General features: G+C 36.2%; 1 protein-coding gene across 1 annotated transcript; it reads left to right on the forward strand.

Annotated features, from left to right (window-relative positions):
- Positions 1 to 578: 578 nt before the first annotated feature.
- LOC133049713 (stathmin-like) lies at positions 579 to 1,108 on the forward strand. Its single transcript, XM_061133859.1, has one exon. It carries the CDS (start codon positions 665 to 667, stop codon positions 1,106 to 1,108), a length of 444 nt encoding a protein of 147 aa, XP_060989842.1. The 5' UTR covers positions 579 to 664.
- The last annotated feature ends 12,972 nt before the right edge of the window (positions 1,109 to 14,080 follow it).

Below are 14,080 nucleotides of genomic sequence, written 5' to 3' on the forward strand. Positions count from 1 at the left end.
ATTTCAGGACACCATGTCTATTGTGTTTATTTTTCCTATTTTATTCTGGAGAAATCTATCTGATTCACATTCTGAATACACTGTTCAGCTATACATAGTTATGCTAGCTATTGAATAAAGACAAATTAAGAAAATTATCATTTAGCATAATATATTTGAACCAACTCAAGCTTTTGACCCAACAGTTCTGTCAATAGCACAATTCTCTCAGTTCCTGGGGTGCAAGATATCATTCCTCTCCCATCTCCCTATCTCTTCTTCCCCTTTTTCCTCATATACAGCACTAATAAAAAATGATGATCACTGCCATCTCTATTCTAGATAGAAAGTTATATATTCTCTCTATTTCATACAATATTGCAGGCGAGATATTATTATTCTTTTTTGACAGTTGAGGAAAGTAAAGATCAAGAAGATGAAGTGACTTGCCTACAGCCATGTCACACTGGATCACACTGGACCTAAGATTGAAACCCACCAGGTCTGTTTTGTTCAAAGGAAAAGCCACATGTGTTGAACAGTGATGCCTCTAATTAGTCAAGTCGTATCAGTTGTCTTTCTAAAGTTGTCTGTAGAGTGTGGCCAGGCGGCTCGGACTGAGCAGGGTTTTCCTTGCCAGTGAATCGTGTAGAGTACACTGCCAGTCTCTTGTCTTCTCTTCACCATGGCTTCTTCTGATATCCAGGTGAAGGAACTGGAGAAGCGTGCCTCAGGCCAGGCTTTTGAGCTGATTCTCAGCCCTCGATCAAAAGAATCTGTCCCAGAATTTCCCCTCTCCCCTCCTAAGAAGAAGGATCTTTCCCTGGAGGAAATTCAGAAGAAATTAGAAGCTGCAGAAGAAAGACGCAAGTCCCATGAAGCGGAGGTCTTGAAGCAGCTTGCTGAGAAACGGGAGCACGAGAAAGAAGTGCTTCAGAAAGCGATAGAGAACAACTTCAGTAAAATGGCGGAAGAGAAGCTGACCCACAAGATGGAAGCCAACAAAGAGAACCGGGAGGCACAAACGGCTGCCAAACTGGAGCGTTTGCGAGAGAAGGACAAGCACATTGAAGAAGTGCGGGAGAACAAAGGATCCAGAGACCCTGCTGACGAGACTGAAGCCGACTAATCTCATCTGAGAACTGACTTTCTCCCCCTCCCCTTCCTAAATATCCAAAGACTGTACTGGCCAGTGTCATTTTACTTTTGCCCTCCTGACAAATATTCTAGAAGCTGATGTAGGACTGTATAGGTAGATCCAGACGGTATGATGTTGTTCTAGGGGCTAAAGGGGAGAAACGAAAAGTGTTTTACTCTTTTTCTAAAATGTTGAAGTCTTTCTAATGTAGCTATTTTTCTTGTTGCATCTTTTCTACCTCAGTACACCTGGTGTGCTGGGTTAATGGCTAGTACTGTATTGGCTCCGTGAAAACATGTCTGTGAAAAGAGTATGTAGTGGCTTCTTTCAAATTGTTAGATGCTGAATATCTGTTCACTTTTAAATCCCAATTCTGTCCCGATCTTACAGACGCTACTGTACTTGAATGGTTAATAAAGCTGCACAGTGCTGTTGGTGGCAGTGAAAAAAATAAAATAAAATAAAGTTGTCTGTATTGGCTCCTTCCTCTCTAGACTGTTTTTCCCCCTTGTCCAGACCTTCATCACGTCTTATTTCAACCCTTGAAATAACTCCTCAACTGGTTTCTGCAATTCCAATATTTCAATCCTTAAAAGTCAGATTAAACCACTTTGATCATGCCCACTCCTTGTTCAAAAACCTCCAAAGGTGCCACATTGCTGAGAGGTGGGTTTTCCAGCAGGCTGATCACAGACCTTTGCCAGATGGATCATAAAACCACATTACCACATTCTTTGTGGGTTTCCTCTTCTCCACTGTTGTTGACTCATACATTTGAAATGCACAGTGAGGGCTGCCATGCCAGTCACTTACTTGCATTTTAAATGCCCTAGATTAAAGAGAGTATGAATGATTAGAAGCTTTCAGCATGTCCCTCTTCTCTGCCACGTCCCATTCATTTGGGGGAGTTGGCTAGAAACCACACAGACTGAAATACCAAAGGCAGCCTGCAAACTTCTAATTCTTCCCTTGATCCATGTGGGATTCTGACAGAACTTCCCTTTTATCAAAATATCTGATACTTTTCTCAATTTCTTTCCTTGAGCAAATACTTAAAAATATCAGACTGCCCAATTCAAAATGCGTGCCCTCAAATCTCAGAGATGTTGATGTACAAGATACAATGCAAACTCCTTAACCGGTATTCACAGCTCTTTGTAATTTGGCACCATATCCCATTTACCTTTATTTTCACTGCTTTCCCAACATTCACCCTTGACTTCAGTGATCCCTGGCTACTGGCTGAAACTTTCCAGGTGGCTCAAGTGATAAAGAATCCACCTGTCAACGCAGGAGACTCAGGAGACGCAGGTTCAGTCACTGGCTACAACCTCACCACCATTTGCATGTATTCACACTGCAACATTTATTCAAAGCATCTCTTCTGCCTAATTTGTCATCTGCATTGTTCTGTATTTACCTGACTGTTAAACAACTCTTTCTGCTTAACTCAAGGTTAAAATAGAGAACTGAAGCTTCCAGTGAAGTTTTGGCCCAAATACTCTCTGTAGTCCAATCCGAGAATATGAGTCTCTAACTTGAGTAGGGAGATATCTAGGTGAATATTGTCCGGAAGATCACTCTCCATTGAGAATAGCTGGAGCATGTCATGTTCGAGAACTTAGTGATACAATTTCAGGATTATAGAGCTTAAAAAATATTAGAGATAATTTTGTCCAATCCTCTCACTCAACTGATGCTTATGCTTTAATTCTTTGCATTGATAGTTCTTGCATGTGTGTGTCTGTATGACCCTCATTTAAGGGAGGAAATGTGTCTTATACATTTTTGCATTTCCTAGTGGTAAACGTGTGTGTGTGTGCATGCTAAGTCACTTCGGTTGTATCCAACTTTGCAACACTATGAACTGTAGCCCCCCCAGGCTCCTCTGTCCATGGGCATTCTCCAGGCAAGAATACTGGAGTGGGTTGCCATACCCTCCTCCAGGGGATCTTCCAAACCCAGGGACTGAACCCATGTCTCTTATGTTTCCTGCATTGGCAGACATGTTCTTTACTACTAGCACCACCTGGGAAGCCCAGTGGACATTATTTGATATATGATATATTGACTAAGTGAAAAATTCAAGATCACAGGGCTGACTAAATATTATCAGAAATTACATAAAGTGCTAAATCTAATTTAAGAGGGAATTGTGGATACAATTAAATATGAAAGTGGCCAAGAAGGAAAACTGCAAGGAAATTAATTTCACAGTTTCTCCAAAAAATCTGGGCATAAGAAATATACAGAAGAAAGCATATGAACAAAGAGTTAAAAGATAATTTTTTAATTAGACTTTTTTTTCTGAGTTAAGACATTAGGTACAATCACTGAATAACACCAAAATAAGACAATAAGAGCATGACTGTAGAAAAATTCCCAGTACAGAACCTAGACAGACATTAAAAAAAGATAAAATAACTTTATAAAGGTTGAAATTATAACAAAGCCACACACTAAAATGTCTAGAAGTCATTATCTATAATTTTCCCTAAACTGCTTATTTTGAACAAATAGTTGCTATTCTAAGATGAATTAATTAGGAACTATATTTGTTTTCGTTGGATGTACAACTGCAATGAAGTCATGCGTTAAGTTTGTTAAAGCTTAGTAATTTTTTTCAACAGCACTTCAGGTTCTATATTCACTCCAAATATACAAATACCAAAAATATCCACCTCTACTTCACGTTTTAAGTCTCCAAAAGGCTATGACTGTACTTCACTCAATGTTTGTTAAATAAACACTAAAAATTTGATTGTCAAAAGTATTATCTTAAAGAAAATGAAACTGATATTTTAAAGACAGAGCATTCCTAATATTGAAAACTAATCGACATAGAATTGTGCATCTTCTATCACCAAATCCTAAATATGGGATACAAGGTAGCAGTTCCCCTTCCTCTTATCTATGCTGCAAGGAATTTTGTACTTGAAAAGATGAGCCAAGAGAGCAGGCCACCACTCCCAAGGCCAGCTGGGCAAGTGCTGTCAGTCACTAGGAAAAGAGATGGTGACTACATCCCCTGCAATTTTACAAGTTGAGTTCCCATTTCCTGACTCCGTACAATGGTTAGGTTATAATACTTGGTAGCTTTTTTGTGCAGAAATTCCTAATTTCATCCAAGTTCAGGTGCAGCAATGTTGCCTGACCTGAGGAGTTTCAATAGTGTAAATCTGGGAATCTACATAAAATTTCCAGTTCTTTTTATTTACATGGCAAAAATAAGGTTGATTGGTTTGTTATCAAAGCTCCATGTTTGAAAATTCCAGTTCCTTTCCTCTCTTGGCCATGCCTGGTGGTGTGTTAGTGTGGAGGGATGCATTTATCTTGCAACTGGTGGGAGTGTTCCCACCTCAACTACAATGTACACGTAAAATGTAACTTTCAGGATTCTCAGTAATGAATTTCTTCTGGCTCTAGGCTCCTCTCCCCTCCCTTACCATTTTAACTGATTAGTAGACAGAATACTGAAACTGTTGAAATATTATACAAGAACCACCTGATGGTCCAGTAGGTAAAGAATCCACTATTATTCTAGGAGATACAGGAGATGCAGGTTCAGTCCTGGGGTCAGGAAGATGCCCTGGAAGAGGAAATGGCAACCCACTCCAGTATTCTTGCCTGAAAAATCCCATGGACAGAGGAGCTTGGCAGGCTAAAGGGTCACACAGAGGCAGACACTGCTGAGTGACAAAACACAGCATAATCATCGCTACCACTGCCCCCTGCCTTGGGATAAACATAGTCTTTTTTGAGAAACTTGTGAAATTTTGAAGCTCTTTACGATTTCTTTGTTTCTCCTCTGATGGCCTCCAGATGGCACAGGGAAGACTTGTGTCATCTCATTGTGGGAAGGAAAGAATATCTTTCCTCTGTGTGGTCCTTCTCTACAGGCTCTTACTTATCTCCACTGGAGATGTCATCTTCTGGACGGCTCTGTGGACATCTTCCAGCAGAAATTACAGCAATTCTCTCTGTATGAACTAGTGTATGGCTTCTGGAAAACTCAGCTGTTCCCTCTATGTTGAGCCCCTTGAAATTCAACTAAGTCTAGTCTGGCCAGATTTTAGAGTGTCCACCTCAGAGTATTTGCTATGGGATTCACTTGCCCCACATGGTGACTTCCTCTTGGCTGACACTCCTGCAGCATCCCACAACAACCTGTGATTCTCTTTCCTGACATTTGAAGGTCACGGGGAATTAAGGAGTGTCCTGCGTCAGGCTCTTACATGCTCTCTACCCAACCGTGCCATTTTTGGTTCAGGCTCACATATTGGCATGGGACCTCTCAAATTAATTTAGGTTTTCTCATTCCATTGTCTTGAGGTCAGAGGAACAATTTCTGGAATAATCCCAAACCATTCTTTTTATTGTTTGACAGACTTCTCTGAAGTGAGTAAAGGAATCCAGAGCAAGACATCCATGGCTAATTGGTTATTAGCCTATCTATCTATTTATCTAAATACCTGTGTCTGCCTCTGTCTCTCTCTCTCCTCCCCCCTCCTAGTTAGAAAAAGGCCCTCTATGCCCTTCCTGTCAGGGAAGGATTTTCTTTGTATTGTTTTTATTATTATTTTCTTTATGTTCTTCACCTTTGCGTTAAAGGGAGAAAAGGCTACAGGAAAAGTTGTTAAATTGCTGAGAAGGGAAAATATATGAGGAAATATTTCAAACATATTACTTTCATTAAACATATCTGGGGAATTACAAGTAGTTTGGTATAGTGACCAATTAATTCCTAAAGGCAAAGACATCTGAAATGGGAAATAATGTGTCCAGGCTATTTCAGCTGATACTACAATCAGGAAAATAGCCTCAAGAGTGACACATTTTCTTGATTTAGGGAGATAGTTTCATGGTTAAGAATAAGAACTGAAAGTCATGTTATCTGGGCTCAAATTCCATATCCACTGCCCACTTACCATGTGCCCTTGGGAAATCTACATCTCCTCTTTTTATACTTTAGTTTCCTCATCTATAAAAGCAAGAGTTCGAGTATCTATTTTGGATGATTGTTGTGATGATTCACTGTGTATAAAAACTCAGAAGAATATTTAGCATACTGGAAAAACTCAAAAAGGGTTACATTTATTAACATTGTTGTAGTGAAAATTAAACCTCTTATTTTTCAATCTAGTGAGAAAATCCATCATGACTTATGGTGATTGTGCAGTGGAATGAATCCTTGATCACTACATTTATCCCTTGAAATTTTAGCCATTTTATTTTAGCAGAATAAAAACAAATGGTACTATGCCGAGTCTCATCGCTATTTAATCATGCAACCTGAAATGACAATGCTTAGTCAATCCCTGTTAGATTTTAGGTAATCAGTGTGTTTATTTCCCTAAAAAGGCAGCAATCAATACAATGCTTTCATTTTCTCCTTATTTCACTTGAAAATAATTTTTTTCTCTGATGTTCATCCATAACTTCCATTAGAGTTCATGAAAATCTTGGGGTTAAGCCAGAAGACAAAATTTGGCCCCAAGGGACATTTGGCAAGCTGCCACAACAATTGGTTCGTATTTAGTCATGTAAGACAACTTGAACAATTATTATTATTGAACAGTTTGTTCCCCAGATGCTACTATAACTAGTGAGGCACCTTGAAGTTATGCTGCAAATTATGTTTTAATGTTTGATCTGAGTTGATCTGAGTTTGACTTGACTCATCTGTGACTGGTCTTCCCTCCTAGCTCAGTTGGTAAATCATCTGCCTGCAATGCAGGAGACCTGGGTTCAATTCCTGGGTTGGGAAGATCCCCTGGAGAAGGAAATGGCAACCCACTCCAGTATTCTTGTCTGGAGAATCCCATGGAGAGAGGAGCCTGACAGGTCCATGGGATCACAAGAGTCAGAGATGACTTAGCAACTAAACTACCACCACCACCACCATCCATGATTATACTTTAATTTCTTTAATACTCAATGTTCTACATGGATTTAGTTTTGAAATCAACCAACTATTTTTCATCAGCAAACTGTAAGAAATTGTTTGTGACAGTATTTTCAAGCATGTTGCTCTCTGAAAAAATGAGAAACGTATTTAATGAAATGTCAATATGGAAACAAATGAAAAAGCTTAATGGCCACTCAGAAACAAACATGGAAAAATGTGATGAGAAACCCCTAAGATGGTCATAGTTAAAGGAAGACAATTAAGTGTTGTAATTTACTTTAAAATGTTTAATATAATAGTGATTGGAAAATTAAAAGCCAACGCAAAATGTCAAAATAAATACTGTGTATCAAAGGTATTTTGAAATTAGGAAACTAGGCAAGTATGATACTTGAATTATCTGAAACAAAATCCAGCAAACTAGAGCACTCCAACCATAAACAATAAAAGACATTAAGATATGTGAAGCCAAACTTTAAACTTGTAATTGCTGTAAAAACCTAAATTATTTCTAGAGAATGGATGATTTGCTGAATAAAAGATTTACTGGGAAGAAGTAGCCTCATGCACACTTAAAGAGGTTTCAGCATGATAAAGTTCTTTCATTATCACAGAGAGAAATGAAATTCTCAGATTTGACACAGCAGGTTTAGGGTGGGCTGCTCCCAGAGTGAACTTTCTTGTCTCTGCATCAGTTTTTTTTTTTTTTTCTTTCTTAGTATATTTTAAGTGCAACTAAAAGCCTTTGAGAAAGCTTTGTATTTGCTTATGTGAATACTAAAAATTGCCATGTAAAAATGACATAAAGATTACTACTTCAATCCTTGAGCAGGAAATCAGACTTTTCTTCACTGATATAATTGGTAACATATCAGAAATAATAATATAGCTCTATGCTTAGTAAAAATAACCACATCTGAAGTGTTTTTGAATGACTGGATGAATGAGAGATATGCACTAAGTTATAGGATATTCATAGTTATAAAATTTAATATCAAAATGCAGAAATATCAAAATAAGCCACTTCATTTAGAAGATCTACAGGTAACTCTAAAAAATTGGAACTCTAGAAATCAGAAGTATTTTTTGATATGTGCCATGAAAATGCTACATGCTACCCTACTTAATGAGATAGAATGGGCCAATGAGGCATCTTGTTACTAAAATAGCTTAAGGCAAAATTTTGATTAATTTCTTAGTGTTTGTAATATCCTGTGAGTGTGCATACAGTTTCAAAGTGGACTGGGCACTTACCAAAATATGAGTATGTGAGAACTGATGAAACTGGAAACATCTACTTTTTTTTTTCCAGCGTTGCATAAAATTAATGCTCAAATCAGATATTTTATATTAGCTAAAATTTTTGCTTTCGCCTGTCTATGTGTGCTCTCCTATAAATTTACATATTATTTTCAAACCCCGATATAGCACTTTATATATCAGCCGTATATTTTATTCTATAAGCACTCACTCTTGTATAACTTCTTTCTCATGTTATCAGCAGTAATTTCAAGAGTCTTAGAAAAGAGGAAGATATAAATTTAAAAGGAGACATACATGTGCGTGAACAATGCTGACTGGAAACATCACTCTAAAGAAGTTTAGGAGCTAAAAAACATAGGAAAGGACTTAACTCAAAAATCATTTCTCTTAGTAACATTATTTTTATTAGAAATTGTCCAGAAATACTTTGTAATCTAATGCAACATCAGATAAGGTTTTAAATTTACATCAGGAAAATATCAGTAGAGCAAATTTTACAGAGCAATAAATATTTACCAACAGTACAACTTTTCAAATTCAGACTAACAGGAAGATGCAGAACAAAGGTGTAGGCAAAACAATGAAACAATTTGTTATGCTAAGTTTATTTGCATTTAAATCAGAAAAGGGTAATTAAAAGAGTAATGAAAGTTGAAGGAAAACACGTCTAACATTTTCCTTTCGTTTGAAATAATTTTTCTATATTGCATTCAATTTCTGTGAAAAAATCTCTCTATATATTCTAAACACAAATAAACTTGACTGTTGTCCCAAGGTGATCATTTTTAAACATGTAAAAATTAATATTTTTAAAACATTTCTTAAAGTCATTTGATAAAACAGTCAAAAACACTAGGAATTATTTCATTGGCTAATCACGCTAACCTTACTTTATATATTACTGCCTGGACTAACCAATCAAAATGCAAAATATTAGCAAGGTCATAGTAGTATAACAAAACATACACTATATTTCACAGATTACAAAAGACATTAAAATTCTGATACCCCATTCATAAGGAAAAGATTGTAATGAGAATAGAAAATGGCACAACATTAATTCATTGTGTGACAAAGAATATAATGAGAATGGGAAATAGTACAAACATAACTCATTCTTGTTACAGTTTTAAGATTGTAATGTCATGGTTCATATCACATACTTAGCAAGAAGGTGGTAGTCAATGTGTTGCAATATTCAATGGCTATTCTGAATTTAGTAACAGCATTACTTTAAATACACGTATGTATCTATACAACAGTATTTTAAATTGTATACTTCCAGAATGGATATGTTTAAAAATTAAACAATGTTGCTAAAAAGTTTTATTTGAAAAGATAGCCTGTGTATGATTAAAATATGAAGAGCACTATCATAAATCCACTGGACAAGTGAAAATGTGAAACCAAAATGTGCTATTGGATACATTCAAGTTAATATTTTAAAATGGAACAAAATCTATTGGTAAGTAATGGCTTTAAATCATTTTATAAACCAATGCATGATTTCATAAAATATTTAACTATTACATTGCAAAGTCAGGAATGTTTGCAGCGTGGTTACAAGTTTTCACCCAATAATCAGTTCTGCTTTCTGACTTTCCTGAGCACAAATATGGTCTCTAGAACTACTGGAGATTATATTCTAGGAACTGTGAAATGCCGAGAAAGAAAAGCTGGTAGTTTGTAAGAAAAATACAGCCTTTAATAGTAGCATAAAAAGACTAATGAGCACTTTTTAAAATTTTTATTGAAGTACAGTTGATTTATAATATTGTGTTAACTTCTGCTTTATAGCAAAGTGATTCAGTTATACATGTATGTATTGTTTTAGATTATGGTTTATCACAGGTTATTGAATAAAATTCCCTGTACAGGTATACAGTACCTTGTTGTTATCCATTCTATATTTAACAGTTTGTATCTGCTGATTCCAAACTCCCAATCCTTCCATCCTCCTCTCTGCTTTGCCCTAATGGAGCCCTTGTGGCTGAGAAGAGATGTTTCCAAAAAAGTCTAAAACCCTGCTTATTTAAGTAATCATAAGATAAAAATGATAACTCCATTTCATCAGCTTTAAACTATCCACCCCAGTAGGAGGACACATGGCGGATCATCACAAACATTGCATGTGTCTGTATGTGTCTGCGTGTATACTGAAAAATGCAATCCTATTTCCCCCCTAGTTCATTCTACGTTTTACTTACATAAGCAGTAGCTAACATTAAGACTTAGATTTAAACTTATTTGCATTTCTTAAATAAATATCCAATAACATGCTGGGATATGGGGTCAAATTTAATTAACCCAGGATTTTAAAATTGACATGAATTATCCCAAAAATAGATAACCCACACATTTTTAATTGAGTAGTTGGCATGGGAATATTCCACTTTTAAACATCTTTAGTTCATGGGGAAAGTTGAATGTAAAAAGAGTTTTTGTAAAATGAATAATTACCTCTATTAAAAATATGTTCAATGGGAAAGAAGTGCTAGTTCCATTATTAAATCAAAATTCACACCTAAGGAGGTGCCTAAAACTAGATTAAATTTTTTTTGGAAAATATAGTTAAATAATCTTTTTTAAAATTTTACAAAATGTGAAGTTCTGATAACTTTCAAGATTTCAGTTATTACTTAACACACTGAAACAATGTTTAAAATAATGCTTTTGTTATACAAATTAGATTTCTTTGATAATAGAAAATAATATGGAAATGCAGAAAGAGTGTGTGTGTGTGAGCATGTGTGCTGTTGCTCCGCTGTGTCCGACTCTTTGCAACCCTACAGACTCTAGCCCACCAGGCTCCTCTGTCCATGTGATTTTTCAGGCAAGAATACTGAAGTGGGTAGCCTTTCCCTTCTCCAGGGGATCTTCCCAACACAGGAATCAAACCCAGGTCTCCTGCATAGACAGGCAGATTATTCACCCTGTAGGCCACCAGAGAAGCCCCAGAAAAAGTTTATTAGCTATAAATAAGAATATTACTCATTAGTTAGTCAGTAAAACTATGATTTGGTGAAACTAACTGGTACTGGTCTAAAGGGAATAATGTCTTAATAGATTTTATAAGATTTTAAAATTTAGGGATTATGTTATTTAAAACATTGTGTATCCAAGGGATGGTCAGACTGTCTTTCTTAACAGCTCATGTCATGGCACAGAAAACTCATATTTAGATTAACTGCCCCACCCACTCAGCTCCAACCATTGTGATTTTTAAGAAACTGAAGGAAAACTGAATCATACTATGTTAGATGAGCTTCTGATAATTATCTCAAAGTTTAAACAAATTCTAAAACATGACATGATTCCAATACTTACCATATCCTTTGGAAAAGTAATTATTTGGTCCAAAATTTTTTTAATATAACATAGTATATTCACCTGCATTTTATAATTTATTTAAACTAGAGAAGAAAAACCTCACCTTTAAAATTTTCTGTAAATTTTTTAAAAGAAAAATATATTAAAGTTTATTGTGTGATGAATTTAAACAACTGCAATTAGATCCAGAAATTCAAAGGAAAATCTCAAAGTATACTTACAAAACTTAAAAATAAATATGCTTTTCAAAATTTACCGAGTGCATGTGTTTTGAACTTGCTGTAGACAATTGGACAATTGCTTTGCACTGCAACATATACCTAAGATTTTTATTTCAGTTTTCCTCATTTTTCCAAATAAATGTTTCAGGATGTGTTAATTTAATGCAGAAAACAATGTGATGCTTTCTTAAGCATGGAATATGGTGCTATAGTTTATGCACACAAGCAGCTTTATGTATCTAACGTGACTTTGGCTCTTTAACTTTTAATGCACCAATTAAGATGTTAAAACCTCAGATTTAAATAGCTGTCTATGACTGCTGTCGGTTGATTTATTTCTTGATAATCATTGGAGCTGCTAAGTGAAAAATCAGAGAAAGAATTTCTTTAAAAAATTCTGTGTCGCACTTGCTGAATGCAGACTCTGTGATTGTCACAGCGGTAAAGGGCTAGTGTGACATTATAAAAATCTGAACACACAATTCTCTTTCTTGTATAATTGTTTTCCATCATCTAACAAGCTTTTTCTGAACCATTTTTAATCTACTAATCATTGCATGGACTTTGGAAGTTCATACTGAACTTGTGATCGTGAGATTGAAGATATTTTACAAGTTTTTAAAATTTTCAGATAGGGGATGAAGGTGGTAGTGTTGAGAAATCAACTTTTCACAAAGAAGCAAAATGTATTCATCCCCTACAGTAGGCAGAAAAAATAGCCCTCCAAAGATGTCCACATCCTGAACCCCAGAACCTGTGTACATATTGCCTGACACTGAAAAAAAAAAAGACTTTTCACATGTGATTAAGATAAAGGTCTTGAGATGGGGAGAGCCTCCTGGATGAGCTAATGGAAAGGGAGGCAGCAAAGTCAGAAAAAGATTTGAAGATGCTGCTGGGCTTCCCTGACAGCTCAGTTGGTAAAAAAAATCTGCCTGCAACGCAAGAGACCCCGGTTGCCTTTCTGGGTCGGGAAGATCCGCTGGAGAAGGGATAGCCTACCCACTCCAGTATTCTTACGTTTCCCTTGTGGCTCAGCTGGTAAAGAATCTGCCTGTAATGAGGGAAGCCTGGGTTTGATCCCTGGGTTGGGAAGATCCCTTGGAGAAGGGAAACGCTACCCACTCCAGTATTCTGGCCTGGAGAATTCCATGGACTATATAGTCCATGGGGTTCCAAAGAGTTGGACACGACTGAGCGACTTTTGCTTTCACTTTCACTGACTTTGGAGATGGAGGAAGAGGAAGGAGCCAGGGAATGTGAGAGGCCTCAAGAAACTGGAAAAGAGAAGCAAACAGATTCTTCTCTAGAGTCTCCAGAAGAAAGAGCCTGCTGAGAGCTTAGTTTTAACCAGTGAGGCTGATTTTGGACTTCTGACCTCCATAAGCCTTAAAATAATAAATCTTTGTTACTTCAAGGCACAAAGTTTGTGGTTATTTGTTACAATAGGAATAAAAACTAACACAACTCTCCAATACTTTTTTAAAGACTGGGTGTCATTTAAGAGCCAGTTTCAACATACAGCTTTTTAAAACCAGACAAACATATAATTATTTTTTTAACTACAATTGCACAACAGCTATATTAAAACAACAGTACAAAAACGTTTTGTATTTTCAAGATGGAAAATTCTTCTTGGAGTTCAAAAGTGATTTCAAATTAGGTATATTTTAAAATGTCTTCAGCAAATCAAATTGCATTTTACAATGCCTTCTATTTCTTTTTTAGCATAATTATTGAAAGATAATATGATAATAGAATAAACCAACAAAGAAACAAGAGTGTTATTTTTAATTCCTCTGTAGCTGACAGGACTGAGAAGTCTTACTATCTAACTTACTTGTTCGTTGCAATAATCCCTAGTGAATATGTCTCATCACCTGATTGTATTCTTGGTAAATTTCCTTATTTTGCAGTCTTTATAAGAAGAAAGATACCCATCATCATAAATCTTAAATATCTTTGCAAGTACAAGTGAAAATACAAGCCTATATATGTTAACAGCTGTACAACTGCCTCTTGGGATAAATGTATTATAGATGTAGAACAGTCATAACAGCACTGACAATCTCATTTTTCCCATTTCATAGGTTTTATACCTGTGCCATCTGGGTAATACACCTGGATGTACAACAGGATACTAAAATGGCCTGGCTTTCTAAATGGCCTTTCTTGGCCTCTGATTTTTGTGTGATTCTTCTAATTGTTTGATTCACACTAAACCTGAGTGCCTTACATGAT

Source organism: Dama dama, chromosome 30 (assembly GCF_033118175.1).
Source record: "Dama dama isolate Ldn47 chromosome 30, ASM3311817v1, whole genome shotgun sequence".
NCBI lineage: Eukaryota > Metazoa > Chordata > Mammalia > Artiodactyla > Cervidae > Dama > Dama dama.